The sequence below is a fragment of the Nematolebias whitei genome, chromosome 16, assembly GCF_014905685.2.
Source record: "Nematolebias whitei isolate Nwh7 chromosome 16, NemWhi1, whole genome shotgun sequence".
Taxonomy (NCBI): domain Eukaryota; kingdom Metazoa; phylum Chordata; class Actinopteri; order Cyprinodontiformes; family Rivulidae; genus Nematolebias; species Nematolebias whitei.
This window is the reverse complement of record NC_056513.1, coordinates 31,053,248-31,078,210: the sequence shown is the minus strand read 5'-3', so window position 1 is coordinate 31,078,210 and position 24,963 is coordinate 31,053,248. Positions and strand designations below refer to the sequence as shown.

The 24,963-nt window shown below is 42.8% G+C and overlaps 1 protein-coding gene across 1 annotated transcript in view; it reads right to left on the bottom strand.

The window, feature by feature from the left end:
• Positions 1 to 8,467: 8,467 nt before the first annotated feature.
• rhbdl3 (rhomboid, veinlet-like 3 (Drosophila)) overlaps positions 8,468 to 24,963 on the bottom strand; it is a 54,971-nt gene continuing 38,475 nt past the window's right edge. Inside the window, exons 6-8 of the mRNA XM_037690577.1 lie at positions 13,854 to 13,954; positions 12,400 to 12,460; positions 8,468 to 8,809 (exon numbers count right to left, since the gene is read on the bottom strand). Of these exons, the coding sequence (XP_037546505.1) occupies positions 8,538 to 8,809; positions 12,400 to 12,460; positions 13,854 to 13,954 (434 nt within the window). The 3' untranslated portion in view covers positions 8,468 to 8,537. The remainder of the gene's footprint in view (positions 8,810 to 12,399; positions 12,461 to 13,853; positions 13,955 to 24,963) is intronic.

The window sequence follows — 24,963 nt, the reverse complement described above, 5'->3', positions numbered from 1 at the left end:
GCCAGCACTGAAGGTCCTCGTCCCTCCAGAGGTCCTCGCTCGTCCAGAGGTCCTCGTCCCTCCAGAGGTCCTCGCTCGTCCAGAGGTCCTCGTCCCTCCAGAGGTCCTCGTCCCTCCAGAGGTCCTCGTCCATCCAGAGGTCCTCGCTCGTCCAGAGGTCCTCGTCCCTCCAGAGGTCCTCGCTCGTCCAGAGGTCCTCGTCCCTCCAGAGGTCCTCGTCCCTCCAGAGGTCCTCGCTCCTCCAGAGGTCCTCGCTCCTCCAGAGGTCCTCGTCCCTCCAGAGGTCCTCGCTCATCCAGAGGTCCTCGTCCCTCCAGAGGTCCTCGTCCCTCCAGAGGTCCTCGCTCCTCCAGAGGTCCTCGCTCCTCCAGAGGTCCTCGTCCCTCCAGAGGTCCTCGTCCCTCCAGAGGTCCTCGCTCGTCCAGAGGTCCTCGCTCGTCCAGAGGTCCTCGCTCGTCCAGGGGTCTTCGCTCGAGAGGTCCTCGCTCTTCCAGAGGTCCTCGCTCTTCCAGAAGTCTTCGCTCGAGAGGTCCTCGCTCGTCCTGAGGTCCTCGCTCATTCCCCAGAGGTCCTTGCCCATCAAGCTGCAGCTGTCCCAGGGGTCTCCTCACCTGCAGTTGTGGTCCCCCCACTGGCCATAAATGGGTGGTCTCCTGGCCGCCCGCCAGACCTCTGGCCTGCTGATGGATGGTCATCAGGACGCCCCCCGGATCCTCTGTCTTGTTGTGGAAGGTCTCCTGACCGCTCACCTTGACCAAGGGGGGTTTTCTGGTTTCTGTGTTTTCCCAGGTTCCTACCTGTCGGCTTTTCTTTTGTTCCTTCTGTGCCCTACTTCTTTCCTTTGGTGCTCTACTTTGGGATTTCAGGGGCCATCCCTTGAGAGGGGGGTCCTGTAGGGTTTCTGGGGTCTTGTCTTACATGTTGTGTTTTCCCCCATGTTTGCCTGTCACCCCTCAGCATTTCTCCTCCTGTGTTCCAGCACTGTTGCACCTGTGTCTAATTCTAATCACCGCAGGTGTCACTCATTTCACCTTGTTTGTGTCTGTATATATTCAGCCTCTTGGTGTCTTGTCAGTGTCTCTGGATTGTCCTTGTCCTTAAGGCTTCATGACCTGTCTCTCTTTGTGTCCTCCTTTAAACAGATCATGACAGCAACAACACTATCAGCCTGATACAGTGCCTTGCGAAAGTATTCGGCCCCCTTGAACTTTTCAACTTTTTGCCACATTTCAGGCTTCAAACATAAAGATATAAAATTCTAATTTTTTGGGAAGAATCAACAACAAGTGGGACACAATCGTGAAGTGGAATGAAATTTATTGGATGTGTCAAACTTTTTTAACAAATAAAAAACTGAAAAGTGGGGCTGTGTTGTTTTTACGCCAGACATATCGTTTTGCATTGCGGCCAAACAGTTCGATTTTGGTTTCATCTGACCAGAGCACCTTCTTCCACATGTTTGGTGTGTCTCCCAGGTGGTTTGTGGCAAACTTTAAACAACAATTTTTATGGATATCTTTGAGAAATGGCTTTCTTCTTGCCAATCTTCCATAAAGGCCAGATTTGTGCAGTGTACGACTGATTGTTGTCCTATGGACAGACTCTCCCACCTCAGCTGTAGATCTCTGCAGTTCATCCAGAGTGATCATGGGCCTCTTGGCTGCATCTCTGATCCGTTTTCTCCTTGTTCAAGATTAGTTTAGAGGGACGGCCGGGTCTTGGTAGATTTGCAGTGGTCTGATATGCCTTCCATTTCAATATGATTGCTTGCACAGTGCTCATTGGGATGTTTAAAGCTTGGGAAATCTTTTTGTATCCAAATCCAGCTTTAAACTTCTCCACAACAGTATCTCGGACCTGCCTGGTGTGTTCCTTGGTCTTCATGATGCTCTCTGCGCTTTGAACAGAATCCTGAAACTATCACAGAGCAGATGCATTCATACGGAGACTTGATTACACACAGGTGGAATCTATTTATCATCATCATTCATTTGGGACAACATTGGATCATTCATAGATCCTCACTGAACTTCTGGAGTGAGTTTGCTGCACTGAAAGTAAAGGGGCCGAATAATATTGCACGCCCACTTTTCAGTTATTTATTTGTTAAAAAAGTTTGACACATCCAATAAATTTCATTCCACTTCACAATTGTGTCCCACTTGTTGTTGATTCTTCACAAAAAATTTAAATTTTATATCTTTATGTTTGAAGCCTGAAATGTGGCAAAAGGTTGAAAAGTTCAAGGGGGCCGAATACTTTCACAAGGCACTGTAAAAAAAAAAAAAAAAAAAAACACATCAGAGACTCTATCTACTTCCTCAGATGGCTGAGACGAGCCGGACTGGGGAGCTCAGTCCTCACCTCTTTCTACAGGTGTGCAATGGAGATTGTCCTGTGCTCCAGCATCAACACATGAGCTACACAGCTGGAGAGAAAAGCTCTGCAGAGACTGGTGAAGGCTGCACAGAAGTCTGTTGGAGTCAGCCTCCCCACCATCACAGACATCTACACCTCCAGATGCAGAAAGAGGGCCACCTGCATCCCGAAGGACTCCACTCACCCAGTTCACACACTTTTTGCCCCGCTCCACTCAGGCAGGAGGTTAAGGAGCAGTAAGTGTAGAATCACTAGACTGAGGAACAGCTTCTATCCTGAAGCTGTAAGATTCAAATACATAACCAGGAAAATCACTGTAATGACACTTTAATTGGAGATTTGACACTTTTTCTGTGCTGCTGATTATCCATGCTGCTGATTTCTTACCCATAAGCTGCTATATTCATACCCCACTGCTCACAACAGATTCATGTTCATGCTGCTGTTTAATCTTCTTCTTTTTTCGGCTTTTCGCTCTTCTGGGGTCGTTGCAGCGAGTCATCCTCCTCCATCTCCCTCTGTCCTCTGCGTCCTCTGTCCACACTCCAACTACCTCCATGTCCTCTCTAACTGTATCCATATATCTTCTCTTTGGCCTTCCTCTTTGTCTTATCAGGTTTGTATCAACGTCGACCCCCAAGTAAACACACTGATTCAGTAAAGACAGATACGAGAATACAAAAGGTAAGTGATCTTTCCAACATTTTTCAGTCAGGTCATCTGGACAGTTTCTTTTTTTTTTTGTGCTGAAACGTTTCGCCTTCGGTCCGGAATGCTAAATGCATGGACTTTGTTGTTGAGAATAACTCCTTACTGTTTGTTTTACAGGTGCGGACTGAGAAGGAGAGGAGAGGTCCTGGGTTTTTCAGGAGATCCTAGTTGAGGTGATGGTGGAGAGAGGAGCAGGTTGTCTCAGTTATGAGTTGTTTGAAAATAGAAGTTGAAGGAACACCATTGATCCACAGATGAGCCCCAGTGGATAGATAAGGTCCTGGGAAGGACTTGGAGGAGCAGGACATGGAAAACCCTGAAGAGATCACAGATGGTGAAAACCAGCTGTAATGAGAGGTTGACTGTATACGAGTTACCATTTGGCAGTTGATGTCCCAGCAGCAAAGAGGCGTCTGGCCGGAGCTTAAATACACCGTCGGGCAGTCCTTCTCAGAGCGGCAGCAGATGGAGTGAGTTAGAGGTAATCAGCTGTGAAAGGAAGGGTCAGTGACAGGCAAAACCCACGTCTTTTTTGTGGCAGTTGCATTTATAACATTCTTCTACCAATATACCCACTGTCCCTCTTTTGGACATGTCCAAACCATTTAAGTCTGGTCTCTCTAACTTTATCTCCCAGTTGTTCAACCTGTGCTGTACCGCTAATGATCTCATTCCTAATCTTATCCATCCTTGCCACTCCTAAGCGGACCCTCAACATCTTCATTTCTGCTACTTCCAGTTCTTTCTCCTGTCTTTTTGTCAGTGCCACTGTCTCCCGACCATACAATGTAACTGGTCTCACCATTGTCTTGTAAACTTTTCCTTTGACCTTTACCGACACCCTTTTGTCACAACTCACTCCTGAAACTTCTCCATCCACTCTATCCTGCATGGACTCTCTTTTTCATTTCTTTACCACAGTCCCTATTTTCCTGGACAGCAGACCCCAAGTACTTGAAGTCCTGCACCTTTGTGACCTCTGCTTCTTGTACTCTCACTGTTCCACCAGCCTCCCTCTCATTCACACATGTACTCTGTACTATGACTTACTTTCATTCCTCTTCTTTCAAGTGCATACCTCCACTTCTCCAAGTTCTATTCCACTGGTTCCCTGTTCTTACCACAGATCACAATGTCATCTGCAAACATCATAGCCCTCAGGGTTTCCTGCTTGACCTCATCTGTTAGTTGGTCCATCACCAGAGCAAACAAGAAGGGGCTCAGAGCTAATCCTTGATGCAAACCCACTTCCACCTTGAAACTATCTGTAACTCCTACAGCACATCTCACCACTGTCCTGCTGTCCTCATACATGTTCTGTACCAGTCTAACATACTTCTCTGCCACTCCAGATTTCATCATGCATACCACACCTCCTCCCTCAACACCCTTTCATATGCTTTTTCTAAATCCATAAGACACAATGGAGTTCTTTCTGACCCTCTCTGTACTTCTCCATCAGCATTCTCAAAGCAAAGATGGCATCTGTGGTGCTATTTCTTGGCATGAAACCATACTGCTTCTCACAGATAGTCACCTCCAAGTCTTGCTTCCATAACCTTCTCCCAGATCTTCATCACGTGGCTCATCAACTTAATTCCCCTGTAGTTGCTACAACTCTGTACATCACCCTTGCTCTTAAAAATGGGCACCAGCACACTTCATCTCCATTCCTCAGGCATTTTTTTCACCCTCAAATATGCCATTGAATCTTTGAGTCAAAAACCTCACTGCCATTTCCCAAACCTCTACTGGTATGTCATCAGGTCCTACTGCCTTCCCCTTCTTCATTCGAGAGATTTCTGGAATTCACCCTCACTAATCTTTCCCACTTCCTGCATGGTCCACGGTTTCTATAACCTCTACTCTTCTTTTGCTTTCATTCTCTTCACTCATTATTTCCTCAAAGTACTCCTTCCATCTTCCTATCACACTCTCTTGACTTGTTAGAACATTACAATTCCTATCTTTAATAAGCCTAATGTACTGCACATCCTTTCCAGCCTGATCCCTCTGTCTTGCCAATCAGTACAAGTTCTTCTCGCCCTCTTTAGTGTCCAGCCTCCCATACAGCTCACTATACGCCTTCTGCTTTGTTTTAGCTACCCCCCTCTTTGCTCTACGTTCCATCTCCTTATTTATTAATTTTTTCATTTATTCAACCTTTATTTAAACAGATAAGTCACATTGAGCCTCGAAGAATCTTTATAAGTGAGACCTGTTTGGATAGACAATAAAAGTGGTAAAAAATGACACATAGGGTTTGGAGCCAATAGAAATTCCTAACTCGCTTTTAACCTCTGTTTGAAGGCCAGCAGTGTGATAATGGAAAAAATCTTGCACAAGAGCACATAATGACGCCGACATTACGTCGGGGGGGGGGGGGGGCAAGGGTGGTGAGCAGTCAGAGACAACACACAGAGGCATATTCCTGTCTCCTCTATTCAGTCCTTTTACTGTCCTATTTCTTCTTGGCTAACCTCTTTCTTTGAATAGTTTCCTGCACTTTACTATTCCACCACCAGGTTTCCTTATCATCCATTCTTTGTCCAGATGACACACCAAGTACCTTCCTACCTGTTTCTTTAATTACTGTTGCTGTAGTAGACCAGTCATCTGGAAGCTTTTTCTTACCACCCAGAGCGTTTAACATCTCTCTGAATTTCTCACAACATTCTTCCTTCTTCATCTTCCACCATTTGGTCTTCTTGTCTGATTTCACTCTTTCTTTCTTCACAAAAACAACAGTCATTCTACACACAAAAATTTGATGCTGTCTGGCCATGCTCTCCCCTGCCACAACCTTACAGTCCCCAATCTCCCTTAGGTTTCCTCTTCTACACAGAATGTAGTCAACCTGCGTATTCCTTCCTCCACTCTTATAGGTCACTATGTTCCTCCCTCTTTTGGAAGTAGGTATTGACTACAGCCATTTCCATTCTCTTGGCAAAATCCACCACCATCTGTCCTTCCTGGTTTCTTTCCTTGACACCAAACCTACCCATCACTTCCTCATCCCCTGTTTCCTTCACCAACATGTCCATCAGGTCTGCTTCGATCACCACTCTCTCCTCCCTGGAATACTCTCTATCACTTCATCCAGATCCTTCCAAAATATATCTTTCTCCTCCACATCACATCCAACCTGTGGAGCATAACCACTGACAACATTTAGCATCAGACTTTCTACTTCTACCTCCAGACACATCACCCTATCTGACACTCTTTTCACCTCTACTACATTCTTTACCAACTCCTCCTTCCGGACTCCATTTCGCTTTCTATCCACACCATGGTAAAACAATTTAAACCATGCTCCAATGCTATGAGCCTTGCTGCCCTTCCACTTGGTCTCTTGGACACATACAACACCTACCTTCCTTCTCTGCATCATGTCAGCCAGCTCTCTACCTTTGCCTGTCATTGTCCCATGTTTAGAGTTGCCACCCTCAGTCCTACATTCTTGACTTTCCTCTTCTCCCTCTGTCTCCTGACACGTTTCCCTCCTTGTGGTCTTCGACTAACAGTAGCACAATTTCCGCCGGCACCCTGTTTGTCAGCAGCACCAGTGGCGGTCATTGTTAACTCGGGCCTCAAAATATCCGGTATGGTTTTGCTTTGATGAACTCGTATTTTGATTTTGGCAAAAGTGTGTGGCAAAAGAGATTTCCTGTGGATAAATACATAAAAACTCATGGAGATTTTCTGCTGCCAAAGGTGCCTCCACAAAGTGTTCATTTTGAGGGGTTCAATAGTTATAAATCTTTCTGATTATTGTCCTTTGTCTTTGTTTCACAATGAAAATATTTTTCATTCAAAGCTGAAGATAAAAATAAATCTATAACATGAGTAATGCATTCGGCACAACAACAAAGACAGAAACAGTTTACGAAAGGAAAGAGACTATACCAAAATACAGCTGTCATTTAACGGGTGTATAATAATAATAATAATAATAATATAAATAAATTATATTTGATCGCACATTTCAATAATCACTTTTGATTTTCATTCACGTTACTTTTTATTTATGAAAATACACAACAAAAAAAGCATTTCAAACAGAAAAGGATACCAGAAACCCAACAACCTTGGTTTCTGTAAATGAAATGGGTTTTAATGAACTTCATGTTCATATCAAATCTACAAAATAAGTTCAACCTTAAAATGCTCTAAGTAATTTATACCCCTCACACAGTTTGGTGTCGTAGCCCTTATCACCTACAATCCCAGGTTGTCATTAACTTGAATTAAATAGGACACACACAAGATAAACCTTACATGTCACAAGGCAAACAAATATGTTACACAACATACAAAGATCACCACATTAAAAACTCTACAACAAAAGTGTGTTAAAATATTCTATGCATCGTAAGTGATGCGGTTATCAGTGGAACACAAGGTATACATCTAGAGTTTTGGATTTATAGCTCAGAGTTGGCATTATTTCTCAGTTCAAATCAATTAAATTAACGTGAAAGGAACTAATGAGACTACTGATTCATGACTTAGCCAGATTCTGAGCTCAAATGTAGTTCAGGTCATGATGACTACCCAACTTGGCCTTGATCTGGAAAATGAGCCTCTTTTCACTCTTTAGTTTTATTATTTCCTTTTTAACAATCACCACACTTGTCAGAGGTTGCACTTCTCTTGGTGCTTGTAGCAATGTTGTGGCATTTTAAAGTCTTATGTCTGAATGGCACTTCTACTTCTACTTTTTAAACCAATGCACACAATAGCAGATTTTTCCCTGCACACACACGCACACACAAGGACAAAAGATTGAGGTTCAAATAGTGCTGAATACATACAGTTATAATCCTGGTTCTGAAGGCAACACTGAACAGTACGCCACACTTTTTAAAAATGTAAATTCATTTAAAATACCATATTTCCATGAACTGTAGCTTTAATAATCTGTTTTATTGAAAGGTGGACTGCTCTTCTACGTACCCAAAACTCTTGTGCTTCTGAGCTGCTTGTGCTGATAACAAAATATGAACACCTTTGTCTTTTTCATTTGAAGGTAGGAGGATTTTCAAAAACTGTTCTTGTCTAACACTAAAAGGTGATATAGCTGTATCGCACTTTCAGTGTTAGACCCTACACAAGAGGCAAATGTGCAGAAATACTTTCGGCTAGTGACGTCTTCAAGAGAAGGCACCGCTGGATTGAGCAGAAACGGGCAGAAGAGGTAAGCTTTGCTGCTGTGTAAAATCCGAGGCTTTTTATTTCTGATGGTGCTTCGTAAATACCCAGTGGACTCTGAAATGAAGAGCAGGCGGTAGATTTGCTTAAATGGTATAAGGCTTGAGTGAAACAAGTGGGAGAGCGATGGCTGTCACCAACAGATGAGGCTCAGACTGCGAGGGTGGAGGTGGCACATCCAGCCAAGTCCAACAATGAACAATACAGTGTTTTGTCTGCCTCTTAAGAGCCACTCATGGCGCCGGGGGTATTCGCACTTCGAGCAGGCTGTAGGCAAAAATATTCCAGAATACAGCACAGAGCACAAACAGGGTGTAGACACAGAAAAATATCCAAAACAGGGACTGCTCCTGGAGTTTCTGTTCATAGTTCTGCAGGACCACCACGCCCAGGGTCAGGCCGACTGCCACGCCCCCCAGGTGAGCCACAAAGCTGGGGTTGGGGCATGGAGGGAAGGCTGGAGGGTAGAACCGCAGCCACACAGCACGACCAAACTCTACACTCACTAGAAGCAAAAAGACACACACACAAAAAAAACAAACCTAAATGTTAGTGTTTAAAAACTTATTGATAAAAAATGTTTTTGAACAATAGAAAACTGTGTTCGCATGTACTGTATTTTCTGGACTATAAGTCAATGTTTTTGTTTTTCATATTTTGGCCAGTCCTGTGACTTAAAATTCTGAAGCGACTTATATAAATCTTTTTTCCCTGTTCATGACGCAGTTTTTGACTGACATGTTAAATGTTCATTCATCCTGACATGAACCAGAGTAAACATTACCAATTGCAGCCAGGAGAGGGCCCTCTAGACTTTTGACAACTACATGTTGCTCCTCTACATCCCCCCCCCCCCCCCCCCAAAAAAAATAAAATAATTCACTTAGACAACTGAGAAAACACAAGTAAAATGTCCCCCAAAAGAAAATCCTATTCTGCAGATTACAGACTGCAGGTAAAAAAAATATGCAGCCCAAAATGGTAATAGAGCAGCAGAAAGAAAGTTTGTAACTGGGTGGGATCTGCACCCCTCGTGGGGAACCTTCCTCCAGTGTCTGGTGCATTTTCTCCACAGCGGTGCGCCACGACCGGCTCCCGCCTGCACCTCGCCACCTCCCGGGTCCGCGGACGACGCATCTCGCTGCGCCCTTCCTCCCCACTCCGGCAGTGGAGGGACGGAGCCCCCTCACCTCGGCACGGCTGCCGACTGGGACGGACTGTTCTCAGTGCAATCTGACTGCACCACCCAGGTGAAAAGAAGCTTTATTGACCATTAAAGTGCATTAATTAAGGAAAAATTAAACTGAGACACACCTTTGCTATAATGTCGAGCAAATAAATAATAGTTTTTAGATGTTCATCTTGTTAAATTTGGAAGAATGGTAACAGCGAGTCCTCCCGTGTGTGCTCCTGCGGCCACCAATTGATTTTTGGCACAACACCAGCCCATGTTTCCCAGGGGTCAGCGGTGACGCATAATAAACGTGACTTGTACTCCGAAGAGACTTAGATATGATTTTTTCCTCTTCATGATGCATTTTTGACTGATTCGACCTATACTCTGGAGCGACGTACAGTTTGGAAAATACAGTATGCTGATGATATGGTTGTATACATATCTACTTGCAGTAAGCTGTGAAAGAACTATCTGCTTTAACAATAAGACCCATGACTGGTTAGCTCATGCTTATATCTTATTGATAAAGCTTAAGTACCGGTATTAGTAATTAGTATAACTTTCAATCTGGGTAATTTTAAATGTATAACAAACAAATTAAACCAAAAAAGTACATGAAAGCCATAATTCTCTCATGTATCAATTATTGGCTGACCAGCTGGGCACAAATAAAACAGACTTTGCTACATTCAACAGAATGAGTAAATTAATCAAGCTCTGACAATAATAAATTTTAAAGTTACACTAATTTCTGTAGGACTTTTACCCAAAGTTTATAAGTATGGTTAAACATGAATAAATGTACTGATATTGTGTACAAGATTTCTTTTGTTTTCCTTTCTTTCTTCTGACTAAATTTACTGAACAAAATCAAAAATTGTTAACTGGAGCTAGAAGGAGAAGTTATAAAGTCTGATTTCTTTGATGGAATAACTGGAATGCTGTACCTAGAGAACCAAAGAACATTACACTCTCCAAGTTATTTTCTAAATCAATAAAACAGTGATTGTCAATTAATAAAAACCTGAAATCATACATAGAGTAAACTGCTTTATTTCACCAAACTAATTTTTTTTGTGTGATTTCTTCTTTCCAAGATTGTGTTTTTATTAATTATGTGCTTTTAGGGGCAGCACAGTGGTGCAGTGGTTAGCACTGTAACCTCACAGCAAGAATGTTGTAGGTTTGCCTCCTGAGCTTTTATTGTGGAGTTTGTATGTTCTCTTCATGCATGTGTGGGTTTTCTCCAGGTACTCTAGTTTCATCCCACAGACCAAAAACATGCATGTTAGACTGATTGGTAACTCTAAAATGTCTCTGGGTGTGAGTGAGAGAGTGAATGGCTGTTTGTCTCGTTTGTCTCTGTGTGTCCAGGTGATGGACTGGAGACCTGTCCAGGATCTACCTCACCTCAAGCACGTGATTTTTATATCATCAAACTGCCGAGGACTGCAGATGAAAATGAGTAAGTAATTAATAAGACTAAATCTGGCACTTTTGCACGATGAAGCCCATATTGATGAAGGACCTTTTCCCATTGGATGAAAACACAGCAAACAATGTTGGAAAATGAACCAGAACCTGGATGGTTTTTGCAGTGTCTTCATTATAAATGCAGTGAACTCACTCGTTATAAGTTATGACAGGTCTTGTATTGCCTTGAGCATCCACAAAACCTCTGTATTAAAGTTGTGATGGTTTATCAATATTGTAGCAGCATATGGTCCATGTGCACCAGCATGGCTTGGACATCAATATTTTTCAGGAGAACTGGCCATGCTGGCATCATGTCTTGGCTACAGTCCCTTCAAATCATCAGTATTATGCAATATTATGTAATCTTTTACCACATACCTGCATCCTGACTTGGTGTCTGCAAGAGTCATGTATGTACAAAGCTTCTCAGGGACACAGAAAATATCAGGAAAACTATTTGGTGAGCACTAAGAAAGTAGTAATATCATGACTGTTTTCACATTGAAGATTTTCTAAATTTGCTGCAAGCCATCAAAGTGAGGTCATGGAGAGTATAACGTGGGTTTTAACCAGTGTGATTGGGTGAATTGTCCTTTCTGCTGTTCCACTGATATGCACAGAACAAAGTTTGTGACAAAGTGAAGATTTGAGGAAATCTGCTGGCTTCCTTAGATGGATAACTTTTACTAATTGCCATTTTATAATGTATATATATTTTTACTGTACTCTGAGATGACTGTTTGTGTTTTGGTGCTATAGAAATAAACTGAATTGAATTGAGTCTAGGCTAATAGACTGGTCTTTTTGTTATTTACTATGTCTTGATTGCTGTAATAATTTCATCTCTACATCAAGAACTTTGAAAAATTACTTTTTATCAGAAGTGACAGAAGGCAAAGTCAAAACACATCATTTTAATCACTTGATGTTAAAAGAATCAAAGATTTTGGTCTCTGATCACCAGCTGTATCTCCTCTAGCACTTCTCAGTAAAAATGTCCCTGAGCTGCTGCAGAGTGGCAGCCACACAAAGAAGGACTTTCAGACTAAATGACTAATTCATCCAGACTCAGTTAATGTTTTTGTACTTTTGAACTGCTTTGTGGATTTTCATCACATCAGGCCTGTAAATGGACACTGTTATAAAACATTTGCAATCAGAAGGCGCACATCCTGCTCATTTCTGGGACGTAAACCACAACAACAATTACTTGTCCATTTGTTAAAAAAGGGCTTTAAAATGAGAAATTAACTGTGTAATTTAGATTTACAAATATAACCAAAAATAACACTTTCCATAAAGAGATGCATTTATACTTTTTTCTCTATAAATAAAAAAGTATATAAGTCTAGAAACCTAACAGAAACAGAAGTTAGCTTTGTTAAATGTAATGGCAATTCAAAGGTAAATGTGGCAAAGTGGAAAATGCATCCCAAACTTACTGCAAACCAGTGCCATGGCCATTCGGAATAACTTAAACTGACACTTCATTCCCGACCAGTTCTACAAAGAAACAGAGGAGAAGAGGAGTGTTTAAAAGTGGAAGGAAAAACAGAGACTATTAGAGCTCCTTCAGAAACACAGACACACCATACAGTTACTACGGTGGCCCTGAGGTCTAAATGAACAAAATTTGAAAAAACAGAATTATATTTCAATAAAACGGAATTACATGAGAAAAAAACGGAATTACATTAAGCCAAAGCGGAAGTGGCTGTAATCGCATTTGAAAAAATGGAATCACATTTGAAAAAATGGAATTACATTAAGCCAACGTCAAAGCGGAAGTGGCCAAAGCGGAAGTGGCCGGAATCACATTTGAGAAAAACGAAATTACATTTCAAAAACAAAATTAAATGTGAAAAAAACACAACAAAAACACAACAACATTTTCAAAAACAGAATTACATTTGAACAAAATGGAATTACATTAAACCAAAGTGGAAGTGGCCAAAGCGGAAGTGGCCAAAGCGGAAGTAGCCAAAGCGGAACTGGCCGGAATCACATTTGATAAAATGGAATTACATTTGAAAAAATGGAAATACATTTGAAAAACGGAATTTCATTAAACCAAAGTGAAAGTGGCCAAAGCAGAATTGGCTGGAATCACATTTGAAAAAACGGAATTACATTTGAAAAAACGGAATTACATTAAGCTAAAGCCAAAGCGGAAGTGGCCAAAGCGGAAGTGGCCAAAGTGGAAGTGGCCGGAATCACATTTGAGAAAAACACAATTACATTTCAAAAAAAAAATTAAATTTGAAAAAACACAACAAAAACACAACAGTATTTGAAAAAACAGAATTACATTTGGAAAAAGAATGGAATTACATTAAGCCAAAGTGAAAGTGACCATAGCGGAAGTGGCCAGAATTACATTTGAAAAATCAGAATTAATGTAATTCCGTTTTTTCAAATGTTGTTCATTTACACCTCAGGCCCACCACATTTATTATATACACATGCTGACATGAAAAAACAGAGGGTTGTGCCCTACATTTCATCTGAACCCCCCAAGGCCCTCTGACCCCACTGTGGTCTTAGATAATATGATTTCAGCAGAGAACAAAGATAAATCCCTCCATCCTGACCTTGAGAATATTGTGGTGGAAACATAATGAGGACTCAGAACACACTGCACAAGTTCACCTCCAACAAAAAAATGTATCCGATGCCCTCTTATAGGGGGGTCAGAGGTTACACCAAAGACAGGACACAGCTTTGATGAGATTTCCTGCAAATACCAGCACGTTTCAGATCTTTGAGGAACAAAGAGAACCTGATGAGGTGAAGAATGTTTGGTATTTGGAGGTAGAACAGCACCTGCTCCTGTGATGACAGGGCAGCTGACAGATGTAAAAACCATCAACACGCAGAAAAAAACACCAGAACTCACCATGACCACGTTAGCCAAATGTGCTGAAACCAGAGCATACACTCCTCCAGATGATCCAACCACTGGAGCTGTCATATCAGTGACTGACACTGCCAGAGACCCTGGAACCAGAAAAGACACCCCGTTTGGTCAACTGGATTATGGTCCAATTACAAACCCATATTCTTTATTAAATGACTAAATGTATTTCTTTAAGAATTTAAAAACTGTGTCGAACTGCAGTAACAGTGTACGAACAACTGCCAAAAAAACAACAACTTAATAATAATAATAATTGGTCTAATCATTCGTTAAGCCAATTATTGATATTTTTTAATAACAGGCATCAGACGTGTGGCCTTTTTATAGAAGAGGGACTTTTTGTGGTGCAACACCAACAGACCTCATAAGATGCTCGATGCAATATTATGCTAATTTTTGAAGGAACAATGTCTCACATAAGAGGAAAAATGTTACAGCTGTGATTTTAAAGATTCAAAAGTTTTTCTTGGATCTTGACTATTAAAATACCCACACACCCAACAGTCAAATGTTTATAAAGTGAATTTTCTCATCATTACAGATTTAGTCACCTTTTATTTTTCCTTTTCAGAAGAAATGAGAAATACTTTACTTATTTGCTCTGGACTTGCTCCCTAATTCTACTCTTCTTCCTCTGACTCAGCATCCAGAGGATTATTTTACTGACACAATATCTGTCTACCTCTGAAACAGTCTGAAGTGGACTTGGTAGTGTTTGAATGTAAACAAAGGACTTGTAATTGTTGGCAACTAAATAATATTATGTTGATTTTGCTCTTTTGTAACAAATTATGTGGAAGAGTTTTGGTGGTGAATGATGCATATTTAGTAATTATTTAGATGATACATGTATACAATAGATTCAAGTCCAAAACTTAAAAGAATCACATATTTTGACAGCTAATATTATTACTATTATTATACTATTACTATTATTAATACTTAATTATGAATTAAGTAATAAATTATTAAGTAATGATTACGTAATAATTACTACTTAATTATTAATACCATTCTGGGTTTTTGAGCAAGGCCCTTAACCACCACATCTGCTCCCCCAGGTGCCCTAGATAGCAGCTCTCTGCTCCACACAGAGGGCTGTGGTAGCTCAGTGGTCTGTGGTTGTGTCAGGAAGGGCATCTGATGTTAAAATAATTGCCAAGTCTTCGTGCGACTAAGTTCGCTGTGGTGACCCCTGAAGAGGGGAGCAGCCGAACCCCACCAAAAAACAAACTATAACAAACAAAGTTCATGCTCAATAATCCAGGTATGCAATCCAACAATTGTTGGATTGTACAGTATACCTGGATTACTGAGCATGGACTTTGTTGGTTTTGAACCAGTTTGACACGACTGTCGATGAGGGAGAGGGCTGGCACCGGAGGAGGGGGCGTGCCAAAAAAGACCATCTTGGCACCAACATAACTGGTTTGTTTCACTTTGGAGTAAGCTGTTTGGGGGAAGAATCAGTTTTGTGTTGTGTGTTTCCTTGACTGTTGAAGCCTTCTGGATGAAAGGTGAAACATTTCAGCACAAAAAAAGAAACTGTCCAGATGACCTGACTGGGAATTGTTAAACTATAATTAATACAATTGCTACAAATATAAATGTCTTTTATAAATGACACTACCTGTCTAAATAAAAGTAAATCCAATAAAGACATTAAGGCTGTTTGGGAGGTGTGCCTGTGCAGGGTTCCAGACATTTGGTAAATTAAATTTGAGCACTGTGACTGAGTTTGTATGCTATCAATCAAATAAGTCTATCATCTGCAGCCTCAGGACGCCCTGTAGTTCAGACTTCAATGGCTGACTCCGTGTCTTTGTGTTCGTTTTCACACAGAGAGACTGCTGTTTTATTTGATATGCACAGGAGGCATATTTGGAGTGCGTGTAAGTGTATTGATCGTGGTATGGTGTGTGTGGGTGTGTGTTGGTATAAAAGGTCAGAGACCTTTCTCTGAGTCATTGATCTCTGACCTCAGTTTTTGCTCTTGAGGGTGCCAGCTGAGCCCCTTTTTCCAAACCGTGTCATGAATATCTGCTGTTTTATTTGTTTTCTCAGGCAGTTTCCAGACAAAAAAGATCTCTGTTCCATAAAGGTAAAGTGAAGAAATATACTGAATTAAAAAAATGTATGTATGTTCATATTTGCGATTAACTAAAATTGGGCTCTCGTGACAATTTTACCTGTGTGCTCATTTATATCCGTGTCTGTAGTCCCCGTTCTGTGAATCCAAAACCATCATTCACTTTAATAAGTAGAATCCTAAAGTTACATCTATTTTGCTGAAAATGCTGGATTTATATTTAGAAAAACATTTGATCACCAGGTGAAAAATGTTAATACAGTAGTCCTGCGCTACTTCGCGGTTCAACTTTCGCGGACTCGCTCTATTGTGGACGTACAGTCCATAATATTGTACAAATAAAAAAAATGCACAGGACTCATGATGGTCAACTTTAATATTACTCACGTGATTGGGACAGTACAGGATACAGTACTGTACAGTAAAAAGTTAATGAAAAAATAAAATACTTTGGATACGTTTTGCAGTTTTCTCTCACTAAGCCTCCACTGTATTCCCGCTTTGGGATGTAGAATGTCAACTCACTGATGGGGAAGGAGCCTGAGCTGGTGTGTAAGGTTGAGAGGTTCCGGCTAGAAATAGTCGGACTCACCTCTACGCATGGCTCTGGAACCAGTTTCCTTGAGAGGGGTTGGACACTCTTCCACTCTGGAGTTGCCCCTGGTGACAGGCGCCGAGCAGGAGTGGGCATACTTATTGCCCCCCATCTTGGTGCCTGTGTGTTGGGGTTCACCCCGGTGAATGAGAGGGTGGCCTCCCCCCGCCTACGTGTGGGGGGACGGGTTCTGACTGTCGTTTGTGCTTATGCACCAAACAACAGTTCAGATTATCCACCCTTTTTGGAGTCCTTGGAGGGGGTACTAGAAAGTGCACCTCCTGGGGACTCCCTTGTACTGCTGGGGGACTTCAATGCTCACATGGGCAATGACAGTGAGACCTGGAGGGGTGTGGTTGGGAGGAACAGGCCCCCTGATCTGAACCCGAGTGGTGTTCTGTTGTTGGACTTCCGTGCTCGTCATGGATTGTCCATAATGAACACCATGTTCAAGCATAAGGGTGTCCATATGTGCTCTTGGCACCAGGACACCCTAGGCCGCAGTTCGATGATCGACTTTGTCATCGTCTCATCTGATCTGTGGCCACATGTCTTGGACACTCGGGTGAAGAGAGGGGCAGAGCGGTCCACTGATCACTACCTGGTGGTGAGTTGGTTCCGTTGGTGGGGGAGGATGCTGGACAGACCTGTCAGACCCAAATGTATTGTGAGGGTTTGCTGGGGATGTCTGGCAGAGTCTCCTGTGAGACGGAGTTTTAACTCCCACCTCCGGGAGAACTTCGAACATGTTCCGGGGGAGGTGGGGGACATTGAATCCGAGTGGGCCATGTTCTGTGCCTCTATTGTCGAGGTGGCTTACCGGAGCTGTGGTCGCAAGGTTGTCGGTGCTTGTCACGGTGGCAACCCTCGAACCCGGTGGTAGACACCGTCGGTGAGGGATGCTGTCAGGCTGAAAATGAGTCCTATTGGGCCTTTTTGGCCTGTGGGACCCCAGAAGCAGCTGATGGGTACCGGCAGTCCAAGCAACATGTGGCTTGGGTGGTCGCTGAGGCAAAAACTTGGGCATGGGAGGAGTTCGGAGAGGCCATGGAGAATGACTTTTGCACGGCTTTGAGGCGATTCTGGTTCACCATCCGGTGTCTCGGGGGGGAAAGCGGTACACCACCAACAATGTTTATAGTGGGGCTGGTGTGCTGCTGACCTCAACTCGGGATGTCGTGGGTTGGTGGGCAGAATACTTTGAAGACCTCCTCTATCCCACCGGCACGTCTTCCACTGAGGAAGCGGAGCCTGGGGACTCTGAGTCGGGCCCTCCAATCTCTAGTGCTGAGATCACCGAGGTGGTTAAAAAGCTCTTCCGTGGCAGGGCCCCAGGGGTGGATGAGGTTCGCTCGGAGTTCCTTAAGGCTCTGGATGTTGTAGAGTTGTGTTTGCTTACGCGACTCTGCAATTTTGCGTGGACATCAGTGGAAGTTCCCCTGGATTGGCAGACCGGGGTGGTGGCCCCCCTATTCAAAAAGGGGGACCGTAGAGTGTGTTCCAACTACAGAGGGATCACGCTCTTAAGCCTCCCTGGTAAGGTCTATTCGGGGGTTCTGGAAAGGAGGGTCCATCGGATAGTCGAACCTCAGATTCAGGAGGAGCAGTGCGGTTTTTGTCCTGGTCGTGGAACACTGGACCAGCTCTACACTCTCAGCAGGATTCTGGAGGGTGTGTGGGAGTTTGCCCAACAAATGTGCTTTGTGAACTTGGAGAAGGCGTTCGACTGTGTCCTTCGGGGAACCCTGTGGGGGGTACTCTGGGAGTATGGGGTACCAGGCCATTTGATACGGGCTGTTAGGTCCCTGTATGACCGGTGTCAGAGCCTGGACCGCATTGCCAGCAGTAAGTCGGGCTTGTTCCCGGTGAGAGTTGGACTCCGCCAAGTTGCCATTTGTCACCGACCCTGTTCATAACTTTTATAGACAGAATTTCTAGGTGCAGCCAAGGTGTTGAGGGGATCCATTTTGGTGGCCTTAGGATTGCTTCTCTGCTTTTTGCAGATGATGTGGCCCTATTGGCTTCATCAGATCGTGATCTACAGCTTTCGCTGGAGCGGTTCGCAGCCGAGTGCGACACGGCTGGGATGAAGATCAGTTCCTCCAAATCTGAGGCCATGGTCTTGAGCCGGAAAAGGGTAGAGTGCCCTTTCTGGGTCAGGGAGGAGGTCCTGTCCCAAGTGGAGGAGTTCAAGTATCTTGGGATCTTGTTGACGAATGAGGGAAAAATGGAACGTGAGATCGATAGGCGGATAGGTGCAGCGTCTTCAGTGAAGCGGGCACTGTACAGGTCTGTCATGGTGAAGAGAGAGCTGAGTCAAAAGGCAAAGCTCTCAATTTACCAATTGATCTACGTTCCTACTCTCATCTATGGTTATGAGCTTTGGGTTGTGACCGAAAGAACGAGATCACGGATACAAGCGGCCAAAATGAGTTTTCTCCGCAGGGTGTGTGGGCTCTCCCTTTGAGATAGGGTGAGAAGCTCGATCATCCGAGAGGGACTCAGAGTAGAGCTGCTGCTTCTCCACGTCGAGAGGAGCCAGTTGAGGTGGCTCGGGCATCTGTTTAGGATGCCTCCTGGACGCCTCCCTGGTGAGGTGTTCCGGACACGTCCCACTGGGAGGAGACCCAGAAGAAGACCCAGGACACGCTGGAGGGACTATGTTTCTCGGCTGGCCTGGGAATGCCTCGGGATTCCCCCAGAGGAGCTGGACTAAGTGGCTGGGGAGAGGAAAGTCTAGGCCTCTCTACTTAGGCTGCTACCCCCACGACCCGACCCCGGATAAGCGGAAGAAAATGGATGGTTGAATGGATGTATTCCCGCTCATAACAACCACATTTCCCAGAAGACAACATGCCCCCGCCCAGAAGCCCAGTTTCGTTCTGCTGAAAAAACAGAGGTAAAGTTTTGATCTGATTGGCAGATGCAGAGAAGATGCACTGAACCCACCGAACCTGTAAGGATCTGGTAGTGGTTGAACCCAAAAATACAGGGAGGACTCAGACAACTCAGGTGAAGAGTAAAGAAAAGGTATTTAATGAAAAAAGAAACTAAAGAGTTGACATGCCAGCAAAAACTTACATGAATAATACAAGGTCATGAAGGGAGACAAAAACCAGGAATTAGTGTGGGACATGAAACAGGAGCCGGGAGTCTTCACAAGGAAATAACCAGGTATCAGACAATAAAACACACTGACTTAAATACACCAATGCTGACAAGACAAACGACAAACAGCTGGGAGGAACAACAGGTGAAGGAAACTGGAACCTAATGAGGGGGTAGTAACTTGTACAGATCACATGATGGAGGTAAACACTAGGAAGAGAAAAAGGAACCAAGAGAAGGATAAACATAAAGATTACAGACAAGAAGACAGATTATGACAGAACAGGAAAGGAAACAAAGACAAGATAAACACAAAGAAAACAGACAAAAAGGGCAGACTATGACAGAACCGGACCAGAACCAGACCAGAACCAGACCTCCACACCCATTGGTGAATCTTGAGCTCCTAGCTGGCCAACGAGGACCTCTAAGTGAGGACGCCCTTGCAAGTAAAATTTAGTAGCTACGTATAAGTATGTCGTTAAAATTTGTAGGTACAAGAGTTTAGAACATTGATTGTGGGCTGTATTGCTGCAGGGTACATCTGCAGAAACAGAACAGAGTCGGACTGGAACAGAGTTGGACCAGAACCGAGAGCTGTTGCTCTGCTCTGTAGAGCTGTTAAGTAAAATTTAGTCACTGCATATACAGATCCAAGATGCACATCCAAGATGTCCACGTTCAGCCGAGTTGCAGCTTCTGATGCTCCTGGTGAACTCAATCTTTTTTTGTTCCTGTTATTTTTGTTTTAACCTTTTTTTCACCTACAATGCACATCCACAGTACGGGTATGACTGTGACGCGCTTGTGCAGTTTTCTGTGTCGCTGCCTTGCCATCCTCCCATCCTGCCATTGTGGTTCAGTCCTTCCAGCCTCGGGCTCAGGCCTGTCATGGCATCCGTCTCCATGATCCTCCACCTGCCTGCATGGGACAAACTCTATGGACTCGTTCGGTTCCGTGGGGAAACCTGGATGTTCTCCGTCTGCTGGACCCGGTTCTAGAGGGCTGTCTGGGAGTGCAGCTGCTGCAGTCATTGTTACCATAATGCTGCTGAACGAACCTGCTAACGCTGCTAACAGTACCATGGTGCCAACGGGACCATGTTGCTAAGAGAAACCTCACTGCTAACCGAACCTCATTGCTAACAGTACCTTGCTGCTGTAGATTTACTTCTTTTTCACTTTTGGTGCCTTGTTTCTGTATTTTTGTTGAATGCTTTGAATAAATCCCAGTTTATGTTACAAAGTAGTTTATTTTATGTTAGTGCTCGCATTAAGCGTGTAAATTATAACTGAACAGAACCTATGAGAATCGTGCTGCTGCTGTTCGGTGTATTGTTTTGCACTATTAATGACTGGCACATGTCTTAGATCTTTTAGCGTAGGCTACCATTGGGCGTTTGTTTAGCATATATATTAATTTATACCTCAGATCCTTATTTACTGTTTCTTTTTTACACTTTAGATTTTTGCTATTGTTTGATGTAATTGGGACCCTGTGTACAAAATTTTGTTCCACTACATGTACCACATGTGATGAGAATGAGAAATAAAGATCCCTGACTCTGATAAAGTACTGTACGTACGTCGTTAACAAGATGTAGGTTTAAAGGCCCCCACATACTCGGGTGTACTTCACTCTGCGGAGGTGTACGCGTACTCGAGACAGACTCAATGTGGACTTGAAGCAGATGCCCGCCAGCCATGTCCGCGCAAAGATAAATTTTTGTGACCATGTACGTGTACTCTGTGTCGCACAATAAACTGTCCGGCGAGAAACGATGTTCACATTGAACTGTTTTGTATGTGGCACCAACCGCAGCACAGATGCGCAGTGGGACTGCCGCTCTCTGTGCAGCGCTGACAGGTGTGCAGTGGCTACCCTGGTGGTAAAGCGCCCAACCCATCGAACTTGCTAGAATCTATTCGAAAATATTTAAAATGTTTCTTGCTGTCCATCGTCTTCATGTCCTTCACCAGTGTATTAAATTCCCCTTCTTCATCAAACTCAATAAGGATTAAATACATGCTGACCTCTGCTAAAACACACACTCTGCCTGTAATACTGTACCGTAAATAGTCTGCCATTCTTAATGTTCCAATACATATTGAACATTAATATTGATATTGTTTATCTTATTTCTTATATATTGTATTGTTTATTAACATTTTAGGAACTTTTGTGTGAAATCTTTTTATCTTTTTATCTGTTGCTGCTGTTGCTGCTGATACACTGGAATTTCCCATCCGCGGGACAATAAAGACTGTTTCTATTCTATTCTATTCTATTCTATTCTACTCTACTCTACTCTACTCTATTCTATTCTATTCTATTCTATTCTATTCTATTCTATTCTATTCATCCCTGGTCTGGTTTAATGGCCTTATGTACCACTTTTGTTTTTTTAATTTTTTTAAAGAACAGCTCAATTTCTTTTCTATATATTTTTTATATATATAATTCTTTTAAAGCTAAAAGGCAAAGAGATCTCTTCCTCCTCATCCGTTGACTCCATGACTGAAATTGTAAGAAATTAAGGAATTTGTCACAAGATAATTTTAGGCAATCTGTACTAGAGTTGCATTCGGGCCTAAAAATCTGACACGGCCCGGACCGAACCATATCATTTTTTCCGAGCCCGATCAGAAACTGACCAATTAACGGTGATTACAGATATTATAGTTTTTATAGTTATTAACAGTCGTCGACCGCACGCGTCCGCTGAAGCAGCGGCTGGGTCCAGTTTAGCCACAGGTGGGTCGCTGGCTGTGATCCATCTGTACTTTTTTGTACCTCTTTCAACCGACTGGTCAGCGCACGGTCAAACGGCCACAAGTGGCTAGTGGTCATACAAATTCGATTGTCAGCTACGCGCGTCTGCTGACGCAATCTAAAGCCTGACACTGACCCAGCCCGCTCATCCATCACATTATTTAGGCCTGGCTCAGACTGAATTTTGTTTCGAGGGCCCTGGAAATGACAGCTTACACTTGAGTATGAAGTCTCAACCGTCTGCGGGCAGCACGTGCAGAATCTGTGTGACTCACGGAGTACACACAGTACACATGAGTATGTGTGGGGCCTTCAGAGTTTCGAACATTGCAAGAGTGTGGGAAGGGTTTCTAAAATATATATAAATACTAAAATAAATATATGTTGCTACTTTGTGGAATTTCACTTAACGCAGGTGGGTTTGGAGCCAAACGCCCACAATAAACGAGGGACTATTGTATCACCCTAAATCATAGTAGGGATCTCATCCACCATTTTTGATGTGTCAGAATTAAAACTCTCAAAATTGTTTTATTTTCTTGAGCTCCTTGTGTTCGTCTGCATTCTGGGTCCAGTCCTCCTTCTAATCCTGACAGCATGTATAGTCACAGTTTCTGGCATAATCTCAGGTTGCCAACCATCCGTTCTCCTGTTTATCCCTCCCCTCAGGGACTTCTGGGCAAAGCGTATCCTCCCATCGTTTGGGTAACTTGTCGCCCAACAAGTTGCCTTCTTCATGTGGGTTGTCTTACAATCCGAAGCAGACATTTATCTGGACTCACTAGCATCTGGCACCGCCTCTATCCTAAAGTATTGTTCCTATTCGTATTGATTTTAAGATTCTTTTACTGACCTTAAAAGTTTTAAATGGCTTGGAACTCAGTTACTTAATGGATATTTTGCATTTTTACAACCCAAACAGAACACTGAGATCTTACAGTCGGATGCTTTCAGTGCAGCCAAGGGCAAAATTAAAAGCAGGTGGGACATCGGGCTTTTGCTGTGGAACAATCTGCCCTATGATATTTATTCTGCAGAGTCCATAAAGTCCTTTAAATCCAACATTAAAGAATACTTTTTTTGCTCTGGCCTTTAACTCATGTCTGGTTTGAATTCCATCTGTACATCTGAGGTTGTTATTTTCTTGTTTGTTCTTCGCCTATTTTATTATATTTGTGTTTTTAGTGTTTGATCTTTCATTTATTTTATTGATGATTTCTTAGTTGTGAAGCACTTTGGTCAATGTTGTTGTTTTTAAATGTGCTATTTAAATAAAATTGACATTGACAAAGTACGAGGTCTCTGCATCCTGCTCTGAGGTCTCAACGAGGTTCAACAAGGAACTGTACTCGGAGGTTCTGTGTCCTGATGCCATCACTGTGCAGGTGTTGAACAGATATTCTATCATCATCTGATTTTTACCAGATGATTGAGGAAACAGCCATTTGTCTTTTTAAAAACGTGACACAAATTCTCACCAGTAAAGACCAAGATGGAAATTATTAACATGTAAAATAAATTAAATTCAGAAGCATCTGTACTTATCCTACTAGGCTTCCATAGTTTGCAGACAGGAAATTTCACTTAATGAAATGTGTAAATTGAAATCAGACGGATGTAAAAAAAATAAATAAAGGGGCTACTGCTGAGTGACACGGTTGTTTTACTGTTGGCGTTGCAAACAAACCGTCTCAACACGTTAAACAGTCACCTCTGCTTTTTTCATGATTTAAGATTGTTAGAAGATCAATATGAAGAAAAGAGAAATAAAAATAAAACTTTGATCCTACAATCTGCTTGTTGCTAAAGTGCTTATGCATCTTCCGAGTCTTAATACGATCAAAAACAACCAAACAGCAGGAAACGATGCCCCATGAGACTCTAACCCAAACACTGTGGCCAACACTAACAGAGTGAGCATCCATTCTTCAGCTGGTGGTCAATATCTAATTAAAACACCATACATATGTGTGTGTGTGTGTGTATGTTTGTTAATCAGGGTGTTTGATTAATGATCAATTTGCTCCTCGTTTGACAGGGAGGTTAAAACTATAGGTCACATCAGCTGATATCCCAAAAGGGTTTGTTAGTAACCCCCCCCCCCCGCCCCCCCCCCACACACACATAGATAATTGTAAATTTAGAAAAAGAGAAATATTCATGAATATAAAATCCCAGCTAGGCCTGTTGCGATAAACAATAAATCAATTAATCGCATGATAAATTTAAATTATCAACCTCATTTTCATTTATCAGCTTTATCGTTTCTTCGTGTCTCTCTCTTTCTACTGAAGACACTGGATGACAAAAGGCTCAACTCCGATGCTCTTCACTGACCCCTCCCTTTCTCTTTTTTTTTAAATCTATTTTAACCGTCCAAAATCACATTTTTGGATAGTTAAAAGTAGCTAAGCTGAGAAGCTAAGCTAACAGGCCGACCTCGGGGAAAAAAATCTCTGTCTTATCAAAGCTCCAAAAATAACAGTTGACACCCGTGCCTTCATGTAAAAAGTTGTTTTTCTCT